Here is a 17,634-nt window from a genome sequence, read left to right as displayed (position 1 = left end):
GACTTCCTGACAAAGTCAAGTCCCTTCCTGATGAAGGACACCCTAAGTTTGCTGCCCTTCTTCCAATCCTGTTGCCTCTGGGGTTGTCCTGCCAGAGGCAGCTGCTGTCATAGGAGGTAGAGGAGGGCTCATCCAGCCCTGGGGTTCTTCTCCAAACCACGTGAGAATTACCTCGGGGTAGGGATGGGGAATGCAGGTGGCCAGGCCCACCATGGAACAATAAGTCAGAGCCTGGGGGGCAGGGTGGGATCTGTGTAATATTTTTTAAAAGCTTCCAAGGTGATTCTCAGGTGTAGCCAGGCCTGAGAACCTCCTCAAGACCCTCCCCCAGACCACCCACCTGGAAGTGCAGACTAGCCTAACCCCTTGGTCCCCTGGTTCCCAGACCAATCTTCTTTCCCCCAAATTCACGTGCATTTTTCTTCAGAGAAGCTCAGCTTGGCACCCCTATTCTTGGGCCCCTGATTCTACTTCGATGTCTACTGGCCTTCTCTGACATTCATGGGTTTTTTTGTTTTTTGTTTTTATTGAGAGAGTCTCACTCTGTTGTACAGGCTGGAGTGCAGTGGTGCAACCTCAGCTCACTGCAGCCTCCACCTCCTGGGTGCAAGCGATCCTCCCACCTCAGCCTCCCGAGAAGCTGGGATTCCAGGCACACGCCACCATGCCCAGCTAATTTTTGTATTTTTAGTAGAGACAGGCCATGTTGGCCATGGCTGGTCTCAAACTCCTGACCTCAAGTGATCCACCTGCCTCGGCCTCCCAAAGTGCTGGGATTACAAGCATGAGCCACCACACCTGGCCAACATTCACATTCTTACGTCATGGATGAGACCACGAATGACCTGGGCCATGGCCTGACTCTGCCACTTACTAGCCATGTGACCAGGGGCAATTTATTTATCTCAGCCTCAGTTTCCCCATCTGTAAAGTGAAAATAAAAATAGGGTTGTGTGAGGATTCCATGAGTTAATGCAGGTAACAGAACTCAGAACAGTACCTGGCACATAGTAAGCTCTCAGTATAACAGACTGTGATGATTATTATCGTAGTCACGCCCATGAATGGGGTGAAGATGTACCCAGGCTTCCTTTTGGAGTTCAACATTCCATGCCTCTGTTGCATTTTAGCAGCCTCTCCCAGCAGCCCGTGGCATTCTCATCCTGTTCCTTCAACATCCTCCTTCCCACACACACTGCTCACTCCTCTCCTTTGGGTATTCACAACTGAATCTTCACTCCCTGGTGACTTGGGGACTTGTCAGAAACACCAGCTGAGCTCCAATCACCAGAGGAAAAGAGGCCAGGAGACAAAGACAGGGAAGGCCAGACTCACCGTTCTCCCCAGCTCCTGCCTCCAGCCCCAGCCTGCCCTCCTGGCCCTGCTAGCCTGGCCCTCCTCCAGTGTTCAGCCTCTTTCAAAATCCCCCACTCACCTTCACTCTCCCCAGAATCTCTCCATGTGAGGAAGAAAAACCTACACAGGAGAAGGCTAGGATAAACCGAAAGAAAGGAGCTGGCCAGTTGTCAGAGGACGTGGGGCTCAGTCTCCTTCCTGCCACTCACCAGCTGTGTGACCTTACATAAATCACTGAACCTCTCTGGGCTTTCATTTCCTTACGGTTCTGTAGGGGATAATAGAGCCAGGCCACCTCCTTAGTAAGAATGAAGCTGGAGGCAAAGGATGCAGCACTGCTTTGTAAACTGCAAGGAGCGGGCCTGCCCCAGCTTATTAAGTTGGACCCCAGTGGAAGGGGGGATCTGGGGGTGCTAAGTAGGGGCCAAGTAGGAGCAGAGTTTGCAATCCCCGTGGCAGGGTCTGGGGACCCCTAGAACTCTACCTCCATGCCTGGGGGTTGGTCAGAAAGTGTGTGGATGCCGGGAGTGAGTGAGGCAGCAGAGCTGTCTTGTGGTGTTTTAAAAATCTATCAGCCTCTCACATCAAATTAAAATGTAAATAGCAGCTGGTCCAAGCAGGACCTCAGGGGTGACAGGAGCCGGCCTGCGAGTAATTTCACAGGCGGGAACCGGTTACATCAGATTCTGACAACTGTCTTGTTTCTGAAATTGATTTCCTCCCACCTCGGCTTGCTGCCCTGAAAGGGCCCTGGAGCAAGGGGAGGGGGTGATTCCTCTACAGCTCTGGTGCCTTTCTCCTCTCCGTGGTGCTTCCTCTTGGAGGGGTGCCTGCCCATCTCAACGAGCAGAAGGAAATCTGGAGTTTCCGCATGGTTATAAGGCAGCTTCCTGAGCCCCAGTGGCCCAGCAAGGCTCCCCGCTCCCCTGAGTGAGCCTAAGTGTGGACTGGGGCAGGCTGCCCTGGGGCACTGGAGGAGGACGGCAAAGATACCCAGTAAAGCTCTCCTTTCCACAAACACGAGCCAAGCCCTGCAATAGAGATGCTTCTGCCCTGGAGAGTCTCACATTCAGACACAAGGAGGCAAGGACGCTGCCGGAGGACATGTGCCATGCAGGGGATGCCCCGCAGGAGAGGCCTGCATGCAATGTGGGGTGTCAGGGAAGAGCCCTGGAAGTCATCAGGAAGCCTCCTTGGCCTCCACCAGAGTATGCCCCAATTTGGTCATCGCAGTGCCAGGCACTGTAGCAGGTGCTGGGGACTGTAACTGAGGCTTGAATGAAATGGGCCGTCTTCACACCAGGGTCTTCACTCCCCCAGGGTCTCAGAGAGAAGACCCTACCCCGCCTAAAGCTGCTGTATAGGAAGGAGCTGTGTACTGAGAAGGAGCTCACCCACACCACTGTGCCTAGCCCTAGCCCTTCCCTTCTCTCAAGTCCCCAGAAAGTCTCCCCTGCACCTGTTTGTAAAGAGAAATCAGATTTCCCTGGCTGTTAATTGAATTAGATTGCAGGAAAGCAGAGAAGTTGTATTTCATTAAAGCCTCCTGTGCCCTACAGAGCAGTGAGGTGCTTTCGTGGCTGTCATTAGCATTTGTCACGCAGGACCCAGCCCTGTGCATACACCCCACCCCGGCTCTCCCGCCTGCACCCCTAAAGCAGCAGTCCCCACTGCCTGCCCCAGGAGTACCTGCTGCAGCTGCCCCGCCGCAGAGGCCACAGCTTTTTGGTGACAGCCAAATTCCATTTCCAAAAGCCAGGGACTGTATGCAAGGGTGGCAGACAAACAGATGGCTAGAGGTGGCCAGCCCCCTTAGAGGTGGAAGAAGCACTTTCTGGAAGCCTCAGTTTCCTCATTTGAAAAGTGGAGATGGTAAGACCTGCTTTCGTGGTTGCTGTTGGGAGGAACCACTGAACGATAGGCCAAAAGGCAGAGGCATCCAGCTCAGGGCCTGCTTTGTCAGGGGAACCTGGGCATGCGGGAGGCCATGGAGCTTCGTCAAGAAATACACTGAGACACAGGCTTTGGAACCGGGGCATAGTAACAGGGCCTACCTCAGATGAGTTCATTCATGCAAACTACTTAGAATCCTGCCAGGACATGGTAAGCACCCAATAAAAGGGAACTATACAAGTGTGTGTGTGGAGAGAGCCTGTGCTTATGGACTACAGCAGTGTGGGGAGATGTGTGTTAAACAAGCACATCAGGGTATTGACGTGCAATTGATCATTGCATCGGGTTATGTGTTTGTAATGCCGTCCATGGGTTTATGGTAAGGGTGTCAGAGCGTAGGCTGTGAGGGTGACTGTGTTTGTGACTGTCTGTTGAGGTGTGTTTCTGACACTGCCCCTCTGTGTGTGGTGTGTGTGTGTGTGTGTCTGTGCATGTCAGGATTTGTACTCCTGGTAAGTGCATATGACCATCTCCCCAGGGAATTCGTGGTGGCCGCCTTCACCCAAAAAGCCCTGTGAGGTACAGCTGGTCTCCATAGAGAGAGAGTTCAATCTTGTTTATTACTGCAACTCAGTGAAGCAGAGAGACCTTGTAGTCCAGAGCAAGAAGTAAGGGGGAGGTGGAAGAAGGTGAAGGATCAATTGGGCAGGCACCTATGCCCTGAACTTCCCCCTATTAAGGGGCTGCCTTGTTAAGCCCAGCAGTACAGCAGCCAGGAGAGCCAAAGCTCCTATTTGTGGGCACAGGAGGACACCGTGGTCCTTGGAGGCTGGGTGCAGGGCCTGATGGAGGGGCACAGTGGCAGAGTTCTCTGTTCTGGTTAGTTGGCAGAAGAGGGAAAGAGGATTCCCTGCCTCTTACTGAGGACAAGGGGCTGAAAGCACCCATCTGCAAGGACACGAGTACTCTGATTCATAGAACCACTTCATCAGACAGTGAGCCCCATTCCCAGACCATCTTTCCCTCTCCTGAGACCCGGGCACCCCCAAGGGCCCAAAGACAAGGGGCCCAGATCCAGGCCTTAATTGACTCCTTTCTGTGAGGCCACAGGTTGTCTACTTCCAATGCAGGGAGCTTGCCACTTCCCACTGTGGCCCTTTCCCCAAACAGCAGAAAATACTAGAACATTCCTTCTTAGGCCAAGTAGGAGGTCTTCCCTTCCCCCCTTGCAGTGTCTCTCCCTTGCTCCCCGGGTTACTAATTCCCAGTTCTCAGCATGCTTTGAAGTCGGCCCATCTTACTGGTCACACTCCAGCCTGTCAATATCCTTCGTCAAATAGGGTCCCCAGGACAAGACCTGATATTTCTTGGTTAATGTTAGGAACAGATAACCTGAGCTTGTAATTATGAGTCCTAGAGAGCTGAGAAATCGCATTCCCAGTGATACTGGGCCGCCCACCTTTCACAGCATCGCTGTGTGTTCAGTACTGCCCTCTGCAACCCATCCTCTTTTAAGATGCTCTTCTGCTTACCAGCAACGTGACCTTGGGCAAATTGCTTCCTTGCATCACCTCAGTTTCTCCATTTGCCAAAGGAAGGGTCTGTGTCACTGATCTATACCAGTTCCATTCAGTAGAACCATAACGTGAGCCAAATAATATGTAATTTGAAATCCCCTCTCTGTCACATGTTCAAAAAAATAAAAAACAGGTGAGATTATAATAGTATATTCTATTTAACTCCATACATCTAAAATATTAACAGATAGTCAATATAAAACTTAATGACAGCCAGGTGCAGTGGCTCACGCCTGTAATCCCAGCACTTTGGGAGGCTGAGGCGGGTGGATCACCTGAGATCAGGAGTTCAAGACCAGCCTGACCAATATGGTGAAACCCCGTCTCTACTAAAAATGCAAAAATTAGCCAGGCGTAGTGGTACGCACTTGTAATCCCAGCTGCTTGGGAGACTGAGGCAGGAGAATCATTTGAACCCAGGAGGCGGAGGTTGCAGTGAGCCAAAATTGTACCATTGCACTCTAGCCTGGGCAACAAGAGCACGACTCTGTCTCAAAAAAAAAAAAAAAAAAAAAAAAAAAAAAGGTATTTTACATTCTTTTTTTTTTCTTCCTACATTTTTGAAATCCACTATGTATTTTATACTTATCACACATCCCAGTTTGGGCTGGCTGTATTTCAAGTGCCCATTAGCCCCGTGTGGCCAGCAGCTGCTACAAATTCAGTAGAACAGGTCTTCATCTGGGCTCTGCAATGCTAGGATGCTAGTATTCTATGGAATCACCTGGCAAGTAACACCTGAAGCCAGTAACTTGTACACGTGTATTTTCTGAACTTGTAGGAGTAACAGACATGGGTCTTATACAGTCTTGCACTTCCCAGATTAACTTTTAGGGGCAAGGCCTGGAAGGAAGCTGGCAGTATTCCCATGGAAGGATATACATCCATCTTACTGCACCAGGGCTCTGCTTTCCTTCTTGCCTGAGACATCCGCCATTTTCACATCCACTACTTTCATATCTGCCATTTTCACATCCGCTACTTTCACATCCGCCATTTTCACATCCGCTACTTTCACATCCGCCATTTTCACATCCGCCACTTTCCCATCCGCCACTTTCCCATCTGCCATTATCACATCCACCATTTTCACATCCGCCATTTTGGGCGTTCAGCAGACCCAGTTTAGCTAATTGGCTGATTGCATTCACTTGCACTGGCGAGGATGGAAAAGGAAATGACTTCCGACCTAGTTTTTTCTTTGGGCCTTTTCCATGGAGTCTGGTAATGCATGTCAAGCCACACACCCTTTTCCCTGCCACTTGTACATGTGAGGTAGTCCTTATTACCTGGCACCCAGTTGTTTTGAATTCAGGGGCTCATTATACCAGCCCAGTGAGGTTCTGGTTATCAAGCTAGGACTGGCCAGCGCTGGCTGACACCAGTAGGTGTAGCCTATGACACAAGGAACCATTGGCCAGGCCAAGAAGAGCCACTTTTGACACTTCAATGGAGGTTGACTCTGGCCAGGTCCTCTTTTGCCTAGGACCACATTCTCTGACATTTGCTTTCAGTACCACAGTCTATCTTCAGGCCACAGACCTAGGCTTTTTTCCTCTACCCAAAAAGACCCTTGTCCTGACACACAAAATGAAAGACAATAGTCTATGTTGCATGTCACACGTTTCTATAAAAAAGAGCTCCTGTCCTGATGGAACCCCTTGGGGATAGGACTAGAATCCAGGTTTCTTAGCAAGTGCTGTGTAGCAGGCAGTTTACATATGTGGGTTCACTTTGTCCTCACAATGCTCCGTGGGGCTCACAGAAGTTAGCTTTAAGGGGTGGAAGGCCACATACCTCGCAGCCACAGAAGCAGATCCCAGGCTGGCCTGGCCCCCAAGCCCCTCAAGCTTCTCTCCTCTTCCTCATGAACGGGCTCCCCTGAACTAGCCCTGAGCTAGGGGACTGTGAGAGTTGTGGTGTGTGCTGCTCATTGCCATCCTAAGCTGGTAGAAGGGTGAAGGGACCCTGTCTCAGGCTCCAGGTATGGTTGTTACCACACACAGAAGGGCTGAGGGGCCAAGGATCCCTGGGGACCCTGCTGTCCCTGGCTGCCCACAGGGCTGAACAAAGCTGACTAGAAAGGCAGGTTCCCTGAAGTGGGAATGGCATGTATGGATACATAGGTTGTGCACTGCTCAAAAGTACATAGCCTCAGGGGTGAATGGGGTCTGAAACATGGTCCCTGCTTCATTGGCCAAGCTGTGGCTCCCGGCACCGGGCAGCACCCAGCCAGAGGCATGGTGGGGGTGCCTTTGTAATTCACACACAGGTCCCGGAAGGGTTAGTGCAGGCCTGCCTGGAGAACAGAACAGAGGTGTGCTGCAGAACTGTGAAGTCCTCCTACCAAAGAAAGACTCTCCCTCCCAGCCCCACTTACACACTTACACACACACACACACACACACACACACACACACACACACACTGTTCCCCTGCTTCTCTGTGGCTTCAGCAGCAACCTCTCAGGAACAGGATTCCTCCCCAGGAAGGAGGCCTCAGGGCCCGACCCGTGGGGGTCCCAGTCCCCAGTCCGCTTACGAGCCTCCCCGACACCCGAGCTCAATTCTCCAGTAAAAAATGGAGGCATCTGCAATGCAAGTCCTGACTTGTTGGTGTAAAATCTTACTCTATATTCCACCCAGGTTTATACGAGTGAATTATGCAAATCTTTGATGGAAAAATATTCCTCCGCACATCCTTGAGAGTGTAAAACCTTAGTCAATAATTCATACTCGGATGTCTCTGACTGCAGGCTTTTTCTTCATTATAAATTGCACCTCGTTATTTGTCTTTTGCATTTTATTGTATATCCTAGTGTAATGCCGTGCATTATAAAATTTATCTGTTTCATTATTTGATGAGCTGGGGCTGGGGAATGTGCTGAGAGGCTGGTGCGGGGGCCTGGAGGCCAGGGCTGTCGTCAGCATCAAGTCCTGCATGACAAGGCAGCAGAGGAGGTGGCTTGCTGTGTGGTGTGACTTCGGGGAGCCTGAAACCTCCCTTCATCCACCCTACTCCTGTCCCAGACGCCTCCTCACCCACGGACTGGTGTCAGATGGCACCGTGGCAGCTCTGTGGCTCCCCTCATTTCTTCAAAGGCTTATTTGTCCATAAAAGTCAGATGTCCCTGGAGAGTTTGCTGGGAACAACTTTGTCTGAGCAGGCCTTTAAGACTAGGAGAGAGAAAAACCCTGAGAATACCCGGAAGGAAGGAGGAGAAAGGGCCAGCTGTCGAAATGGAGCAGAGAGACGGTGCGGGGGCAGGGGCGGGGGGGGGGCAGGGAACTGGGTTTTGAGGACAGAGAAGACAAAGCCCCTTTTTGCACGATTGCCCAAAGCAGGCCAGTGACCAGGATAGGGTGAGCTGGTCTCTGCTGTGACAAGAGGTATTCCCCTGAATGGGGGTGGGGGTGGGGGGTTTCTGATTCTTGCAGCCAATGACAGCCCCTCCCCATTTATATACTCCAGGATGGCTCCTGGGCATCCCTCCTGAGACAAGAGCCACTGGAAGGCAAATTTTCCCAGAGAAGAAAAGGACAAGGGTAGTCTCCAGCAGCACCAAATCACTGACCTTCCTGGGACCTGCCCCGCCTATGTCTGCCTTGGAGCCTTGGCTCAAGCAGATTCTCCTGCCTGGGCGCCCTTCCCTCTGCTCTCCCCATTTAAGTCTTGCTGGGTCAGGGGCCGTGCATTTCTCCCAGCATAGGACTCACCACTCTTCACTGAAATTGCTAGTCTTATCTGTTCTCACCACTAGAGTGAAACTCCCTGAGATCATAGGAGTTTCAAACATGAGATCACGCCATGTTTGTCCTATTGACTGTCAGCTCCAGAACCCGGCACAAGACCTGGCACATAGTAGGTCTCAATGAATCCTTGCTGAATGGATGGACTGTGCTTTCCCTGATGCCCCTCAGTCAAAGTTAATGTCTCCTAACACTTTGATGAAACACTCATCAGATTTTCCTCCAGTTCATGTTGCCGGTGCAGGTATCTGTCTTCCCCTCCCTCCAGAGGCAAGGACCCTGTCTCATTGTCATGTGTACCCCCCAGCCTGGCACGAGGTCTCATGATGGCATAAGTGCCCCATGTGTGTTCGTTGAGTTGGGTGGAGGAGAAAGGGGACAGGGTTTTGCTGCAGCTGAGACCATCTTTCCCCTGCCCCTTCCCTCCTGCTGCTGCCGCAGGTGCTCAGGCCCAGAGGAGGGGCCGGTGATTGACAGGCTTCTTGTCCGAGCAGTAGGGACGGGGGCTTCTGATGACCAGCCTGGGCCCTGGTTGTTTGGTGGTGATTTTCTCAGTCCCGTTAGCACTGCTTGTGGATCTTACTTGTGGTAGTGGTGTCCAGGGTTTTCCTTTGTATCTTGTTTGAAGGAACAGGAGGGAGATAAACAAGCCTTAGCTATAGAGAAAAAGCAGAGCCTTGGTGCTTTCAAGAAGGGTTCTTAACCTGGGGTCCAGAGGCCGCTAGAAGCTCTATAGATCTGATTCAGGGGGATCCATGAATGTGGGTGGAGGGAAAATCACATTTTTTCACTAACTTCTAACTGAAATTTAGTATTCCTTCCATTTTGAACATAAGCAACAGAATGCAGCAATAGCAGCCCCGTGACTGTCACCAGCAGAAATCCTCGGATATGCTCCCATCACATCACAGTGATTGCAAATATCTCAAAATATCACTTATACGCAGCACTATTACAGGATCATGGTAATATAAGACAGCAATTATACGAGCTACCACTGGATCTTATTTTGTAAAGAGTAGTAAAGAACACATACTGATAGGTGATATACGATATCGAAGGTTTGCTTGTTCGTGTTTTTAATATTTGCATAACCATATTTCAATACAAGTGGTTTCCTTTATAGTTCTATGTATGGCATACCTGTAAAAGCATTCTGAGCACAGGCCACTCCCTCCCCAGAAGAGGAATGTGGGACCCCCGGTGAAGAGGGAGGCTGCCCCAGTCATGGATGGATGTGGGAGAAGGGACAGGCCAGTGGGGTTCCCTGTACTCCTTTATTGGAGCCTCTCCTGGGGGAGGAGGGCTGGGGCGGGGGCTTCAGCGCAGGGCACGCGTGCCTCCTCCAGGCTGGTCTCCCGACCCTCACTGGGCCTTCTCCGCCTCCGCCCCCCAGTCCCGGCCATGATCACTTCCCACCCCAACACCACCATCGCCATCAAGGGCCATGCGAAGGAGCTAAACTGCACGGCACGGGGTGAGCGGCCCATCATCATCCGCTGGGAGAAGGGGGACACAGTCATCGACCCTGACCGCGTCATGCGGTATGCCATCGCCACCAAGGACAACGGCGACGAGGTCGTCTCCACACTGAAGGTGAGCACCCCCACCTCAGTGCTGGGGGGACCCCAACTCTCGGAGAGTGGGGAGCCCGCAGCTATCACATCTGCATCCAGGAGGCAAATGGGGAGCCTGGGAGCCCCTCCCCACACCCCAAAAATGTACCTCCCTTTTCCCACCTATTTCCCCTCTCCATCCAGGAATCTCTGTCTCAGAACTTCACTGTATCTCCTTTCTGACAACCCCACAGCAATCAAATGTGGTTTCCTCAGTCCCACCTTCTTTTCTGGAACCCCCAGGGCTCCATTCTCCCTTTTGGGACCCCTCAGACCCTCCCTCTCGCCTGGATCCCTCAGCCCCTCCCACTCTCCTGGACCCCCCTCCCCCAGCCCCTCCTACTCCCCTGGGACCCCCTCAGCCCCTCCTACTCCCCTAGGACTCCTCAGCCCCTCTCTCCCTCTGGTTTCCCCCAGCCCCTCCCTGTATGAAGCCCTCCATACTTCCATCTTTGGAAGTCCCTGGGAAGAGAAGCCCTTGACAAAGCCCCTGTGGGTCCCCCTCCCAGAACAAGAGGGCCTTGCTGAGAGCCCTGGAGTGACCCCTTCAGCTGACCAGCTCTAAAAGACTCTCCCTGTTTCCTCCCTCTCCTGCCCCTGCTGGTGGTCTCCCAGCTCAAGCCCGCTGACCGTGGGGACTCTGTGTTCTTCAGCTGCCATGCCATCAACTCGTATGGGGAGGACCGGGGCTTGATCCAACTCACTGTGCAAGGTACCTTCACCTGCCCCACCCTTCCCATCCCACCTCCCCAGGGCCCAGGGGCCCACCGCTAACTCCACCTCAAAGAGCAGGGGCCGCAGCCTACGCCATGGTGGAGGATGACAGGAAACTGCCTTCTGGGGAAAAGCCTCCCTCCACCTGCCCTCCTGCCCAGAGTAGGGAAATAAGACCTTTCCAGGAACTTAAACAGCAAAAGTTTGCAATGGCTACAGCCGCTATAGATTCCACTGCCCCTTCTGGGGAGGGGTGGAGGAGTCAGGTTCCTGGGTCCAGGCCCCTGCAGCAGGTGTGGGAAGGGAAAGTCAAGCTGGGGAAGTTGGAAGGGGAAAAATGCCGTCAGCTAACAGGAATCCCTGCAGAAGAGTCAGCCCTCTCCCAGGCCAAGAACAAGATGGTAGCAAGACAGGAGAGCAAGCCAGGCCTCCTCAGCCTCCAAGCCCGGCTGCTGGCCTCCTCCAGCCCCCACCCTGCTCAAACCCTAGGGTGCCAGAGTCCTTGGCTAGACCAAGGTGATGCCAATCCTCAGGGCCAAGCAGGAGGCCAAGCTCCCTGCTGCCCTCCTCACTTCCCTCCCCTCCCCTGCCGCACCCTAGAGCCCCCCGACCCCCCAGAGCTGGAGATCCGGGAGGTGAAGGCCCGGAGCATGAACCTGCGCTGGACCCAGCGATTCGACGGGAACAGCATCATCACGGGCTTCGACATTGAATACAAGAACAAATCAGGTAGGCACTGGGCCAGGAGGGTGACAGTGTGGCCTGCCATGGCCCCTTGTGCCACGTGTCCTGCCTGTGCCCTCTGGGAGGAGAGCCCCTGAGCCTTAGGGCTGCCCATCCAAGCTAGACACACAAGCACCCACCAGTGCACAAGCAGCTGTGGCTTCTGAAGGGAGGGACACTGGCTGGGCTAGGAGTCCGGGTGGAAGGTGGAGACCTCCAGTTGATGGGTAGTGATGTCAGCTCCTTTCCAGGACTGTCCCTGGGCCAGGGTCCCCAAGGGTGCTCTGATTTGAAGCCATGTAAGGGCACTGAACCCAGGGCTGTGGGCTGTCTCTGGCATCAGAAGCATCACGGGTTTGGCCAGGTCATATGGGTGCTCCTGGTCTGGGATGAGGAGGATGATTGGAGATCAGAGAGCTGGTCCTAAGAATGGTCCCCATGAGTGGGGGATAGGAGGCCCTGGAAAAGCCTGGACCTATATTTCCTCTAAGAGCCCTTCCCAGCTGGGCGGAGTGGCTCAAACCTGTAACCCCAACACTTTGGCAGGCTGACGCGAGTGGATCACCTGAGGTCAGGAGTTCGAGACCAGTCTGGTCAACATGGCGAACCCCATCTCTACTAAAAATACAAAAATTAGCCAGGCGTGGTGGCGCACCCCTGTAATCCCAGCTACTCAGAAGGCTGAGGCAGGAGAATTGTTTGAACCCATGAGGCGGAGGTTGCAGTGAACCAAGATCGTGCCATTGCACTCCAGCCTGGGCAACAGAGTGAGACTCTGTCTCAAAAAAAAAAAAAAAAAAAAAGCCCTTCCCAGAGCCCTCCTCTCAGATGCCAGCTGGCTGCTGTGCGGCTGCCCCGCCACTGTGAGGCACTGTGGGGCGCCATGGGCACCCCGCATCTGGGGAGACTGTGGTAAGTCCCATGGTCAGGTGGCAGGAATGGCAAGGAGGGGCCTCAGGGGGGAACAGAGTGCACCTGGGTGGCTTCACAGCAGGGTGAGAAGAAAACAGCTGTCTCTCTCTGGATCCTTTGTACCTTTTGAATTCGATACCATAAGCCTGTATTCAATCCTCAAAATAATTACAAATTAAATTAATTATAAATAAAGCATAGAAAACAGTAGAATCTAGATTACTCAATCTTCCTCAGTCTCCTTCCCTCACCAGCTCAACTCCTCTTGTGGGTCCTTACTTAGATGGAAGGTTTCGTTTTCTCCTGAAGCTTCCAGACCCTTCTCCCACTTAGCACGGCAGTGGCCATTGGCCGGCCGGCTGTCCTCTCCTCTTGATTGGCCAAGTCCTTTTCCCTTTGCATTTCCAGCACCTGGCACAGGGCCCAGCCACATGGTAGATGCTCAGCAAGTGTTGGCGAGTGAGTTGAAGTGGGACATGTGAAAGCAAATCTCTGAGCTGCATTCACACCTTGAGAAGCCACTCTGTCCAGGGACCTGGGTCAGTCATCTTTGATACACATGTCTACAGAGACAAACCCTATTCTCAGACGCTTCCGGTTTAGTTGCGGTCAGCCACCCAGGAGTTCAACCTGAGTGCAGGAGGGCTACAGATCCAAGGAGGGGCGTCAGCCAACAGGGGTTGTCCAGGAAGGCATCTGTCTGGTCCCCTGTAGATGCTACGCTGAGATAGGTCTTGGGTACTGAAAGGCAACAGGCCAAGATCTTGAGAAAGCGAAGAACAGAGACCAAGTGAGGGTGCAATGCACACCAGGAAGTGGCCTATGATCTAGCACAGGGCTCATAGATGCAATTCATGGGCAATAAATCTACAAAGGTGCTTTGGGGCCAGGTTGGGAGGGAGGCGTCCAGGCTGAGCTTTCACTTTGCTGGGGAAGGTCCCTGAGAACCACTAACAATGTCTGAGCTCCCAGGGGAGACTTGAGCAAACATGGTGCCTTAGAAGAATGAATGTGAGTGGAAGAAATTGGTATCCAGGAGAAAAGAAAAGAGGCCATTGCAGCCCTGCAGCTGGGGAAATGTGATGAGGCAAAGGGGACAAAAGGGCTGACTGTGTCCATGTCACATCTCAGGGCTCCCTGAGGTTGGGCACAGGCCACCCAGGAGTAAACAGGAAGGGCTGGGTCCAGAGGGTGACATCCCACATGGCACTGCACACACCGCCTCCCTGCCGGGGCACATCTGGGATGGGAGGTGAATGCCTGGGCTGTCGCTCGCGCCCCTCCCCCCGTTCCTCCTCCCCCATGCTGCCCTGATGCCCACAGCCCCTCCACTGACCAGTCTCTAATGCATGGGAGCCTCTCCTGGGGCACCCCTCAGCAGGGGCAACGTGGAGAACATCACACATCTGGAGAGCAAGGCAGAAGGCAAGGTGGAAAGGGAAGATGCTATTCTTACAGCACATCCACGTCTTGCCCTTCTGGCTCCCTGCAGAATGAGGAACTGCGGTAGACCACCCCAGCTAGGAACGCCAGGATGGGTGGGGAGGGTGGAGGGAGAGACAATGAAAGCTCAGCTTCAGTCTCTGCCTACCACAAGGGCTTTGCACTCTTAAAGAACTAAGTCACAGGACCCAGAGCACTCAGAAGGCAGCCGGTCCTTTCCACACCTTTGGGTGGGATGGCTCCAGGCAGGCATCTGTCACATCCTGGCATTTAGGAACAGGAGTGCCATGAGAACTGCAGTGTGCTATCACTGGAGGCCAGCAGAGACCCTGGGCATGGCACGGCTTCCCCATCTGTGAAGTAGGGGTGGTGATGCCTACCTCATGGGATTGTTTAGAGGATTAGAGAGAAAGCATCTATGATAGCACGGGGCTAGAGCAAACTTTTAATAAATATAACTTCTTCTGTCTCTTCTAACTCAAATACCTCGTGCAGCAATTTATAGTCCTGTGGGACTTGCAGGCTGAAATATATGTGTCTGTCAGTCAGCCACATGTACTGAGTGCCAATTTTTTTTTGCAGAATCATGCACCAGCCATGTGGTAGAGGAAGAAAAAGAAATAGGAGACAGAATGTTGCCCTTGGAGCTTACAATGCAGTTGGAGTGAGAATATACACATACACATACACACACACACACACACACACACACACACTTTCAGAACCATTACAAAGCACTATCCAATCAAGTATAATATGCCACAAACTGTATTAGGTGAGAACTGAAAAAGGTATCCAAGGGAACAGAGATGACTCAAAGAAAGGAGAGGGTGTGCACACGTGTGTGTGTGTGTGTGTGTGTGTGTCTAAGGACAGCTTCCTGCACCTGTGGACTAGTGGAACAAGAACCACTGGCAAAGCTGAAGACTTGGGCTGACCAAGTGTCAGAGCTGCATGATCTTTAGTGAGTACTTAACATCTTTGGGCATCTCCTTATGTATAAAATGGAGACAGTAACATTTCATTCTCAGGGTAGCCATGAGGATTTGGGGAGTGTGATGACATACATGGAGGTCCTAGCACCCAGCATGGCACATGATAACCTCCCACAGATTCCTGTCCTGTGTCTCTGCTTCCCCTCTCCACTTCCCGCTGCCCCAGGCCACACCCATCCTGGGTCCTGACCATCGGCTCCCGACCTTCTTTGCCCCAGCTGTGCCTTTGCCAGGATTTCTGCCATGTTGCTCATCATGCTAATTTTCCAAGAGAAATTACCGAGTCTGCCCTTGCTAAGCCATCCCACTCATGCTGACTTCTCCTGGCCCCAGGCAGCAGAGTAATAATACATGAATGCCGAATGATAAATAGCACCATCCACACAAATCTATCAGATGGCGCTGTGCAGATTTAAAAATGCAGACACCACATTTCGCCCCTGTTCACCAAGCACAGAGCAAGGATGGGTTCTTTGAGGATGGCCCTCCCCTATACCAGCCTCATAGCGCAAGCTGGTGTAGGCGCTGTGCCGGCCACCATGGGGTGAGCTGGCCTGGCATGGCATGGTGTTCTGTGGGAGCTGGAGTGTGGCTGTCAGAGGGACTGGTGTTGAGATGTCGTGAGCTGTCGTTGTGACGCAGGAGGCCTCTTCGTCCTGTGAAGAGATTGTCATGGGGGTCTCAAAGGTGTGATCCAAGGAGAAAATTAGAGATGCAGAATGGATGTGCTTCCTGAGCCCAGGCAGCTAAACGCTCCAGATGTGGCTTTTCTCCAAGCTGCGTCCCCTCTACAGTGAATGTATCTCCTGAAAAACCAAAGATTCCCAGTCCCCTCTCAGCAAGCAGCCCACAGAGCAGAAGGCACTGACATCTCCCCAGCCGCTTCCTTATTTTTAAGAAGAATATTTTGCATCATAAACCCTTTGATGAAGAAAGGGAGAGAGAGCCCTTAATGGAATATGTTAATCTGGGTAAGCCAGGCTCATATGAAAGGGAATATTAAAAGAGACAATATTCACCAAAGCCAGCTCAGTACTCTGAGAACTGAAAAGGAAAAGGAAGAAAATAGGGCCCCTGGTCTCAGCCATTCAGGGTCAGGGAGATGACAGTGATCAAGTTTGGCAGATCAGCCAGAGACCTCCAGATCTGACTCTGATGCATTAGCCTGGAAAGGTTATGGAGAGGGAGCTATTTTGTGCTAACACCAAAGATGGTTTGGGAACACAAGGTCAAATCCACCTGCAAACTACGGGCGGCAAACGCAGAAAAAAAAAGGACTTGTTCTCCGGGACACTCCCCCGCCCAACCTTCCTGTGATTTGCAGCTGAGCAAGGCAAGGAGGGGAATGGCAAAGAGTACACTGTGGCCACAGAGTGCAGAGGAACTTCAAGTCCCAAGTAAAGGGGAAAAACAGTGGCTGTGGTTTAAAATCAACAGCACATTTTACGTGCCCAACACATGTGAAATTGGGGAGAGGACCAAAGGTTTAGACATGGCTCCTGACTTCAGGGAGCTTAGCATCTCCTTGGGCAGTTACCACCAAACAGTGAACCCTTGAAAGAAGATACTGTGGACTGAGGAGGGGCTCTAAATGCTGGAAGAGTTCAGAGGAGGAGAAGAATAGAGAAAGATAAGGCTGGGAGGTGAGCAGGAGCCAGATGTTGCAGGGCCTGGGTCAGGTTGTGAAATTTTACCTTTATCCTGAGAACAAGGAACAACTATTGAAGAATTTTATGTCAGGAATGGCAGTATCAGATTTGTGTTTTGAGAAGACTACTCTCAGACTCTCAGGGCCAAGATGGAATGCTCACCTGTAAGAGGAGCTCAATTGTATTTGTAGAGCGGACAATGGCTGCAGTGTAGAGAACAGATGAAAGAAACAGGGTATGCTGAGCACATGGAGGGCTAGGGAAGAGGCCATTTCCCTGGTCTAAGGAGGGATGACAGTGGCTAAGCCTGAGGTAGAGATGGGGATGGAGGGAAGCGGAAGGATTCAAGAATGACACAGAGGCCAGGCGCGGTGACTCACGCCTGTAATCCCAGCACTTTGGAAGGCCAAGGTGGGCAGATCACGAGGTCAGGAGATCGAGACCATCCTGGCTAACACGGTGAAACCCCATCTCTACTAAAAATACAAAAAAATTAGCTGGGTGTGGTGGCATGCGCCTGTAGTCCCAGCTACTCGGGAGGCTGAGGCAGGAGAATGGCACGAACCCGGGAGGCGGAGCTTGCAGTAAGCCGAGATCGCGCCACTGCACTCCAGCCTGGGCGACAGAGCGAGACTCCGTCTCGGAAAAAAAAAAAAAAGGAATGACACAGAACACAAAAGCTATCCCACTTGATAAGGAGAAAGGGAGAAGGGAGAGTCAAGAAATTGATAATGGTGGTGCCATTCAAGATAGAACCCAGGAAGTTGCTGGGTAAGCAGGGTGTATGGTCAAGAGTTCTGTCTTGGACAGGTTGAGTTTGAAGTGTCCATGAAACATCCAAGATGAGCCGTCAACTAAAAACTTGGCTATAAGGTCTGGAGTCGGACGGAGAGGTCCAGGCTGGATATTAATCTGGGAGGTATCTGCGCAGAGATGAAAATAGAATGCATGGTTGGGAAAGTGCATGGCAAGAGAGAAGGAAGCCTCGGGTGGAGGCTTGAAGAACT

General features: G+C 52.2%; 1 protein-coding gene across 2 annotated transcripts in view; it reads left to right on the top strand.

The window, feature by feature from the left end:
- DSCAML1 (DS cell adhesion molecule like 1) overlaps window positions 1–17,634 on the top strand; it is a 388,366-nt gene that overhangs the window by 324,084 nt on the left and 46,648 nt on the right. For both annotated transcript variants that reach the window (XM_001158737.6, XM_054661640.2), the window contains exons 12-14: window positions 9,972–10,171; window positions 10,807–10,903; window positions 11,506–11,634. In XM_001158737.6, coding sequence (XP_001158737.5) covers window positions 9,972–10,171; window positions 10,807–10,903; window positions 11,506–11,634 — 426 coding nt within the window. The remainder of the gene's footprint in view (window positions 1–9,971; window positions 10,172–10,806; window positions 10,904–11,505; window positions 11,635–17,634) is intronic.

The sequence above is a fragment of the Pan troglodytes genome, chromosome 9 (assembly GCF_028858775.2).
Source record: "Pan troglodytes isolate AG18354 chromosome 9, NHGRI_mPanTro3-v2.0_pri, whole genome shotgun sequence".
Classification (NCBI taxonomy): domain Eukaryota; kingdom Metazoa; phylum Chordata; class Mammalia; order Primates; family Hominidae; genus Pan; species Pan troglodytes.
This window is presented reverse-complemented; position numbering and strand designations above follow the sequence as displayed.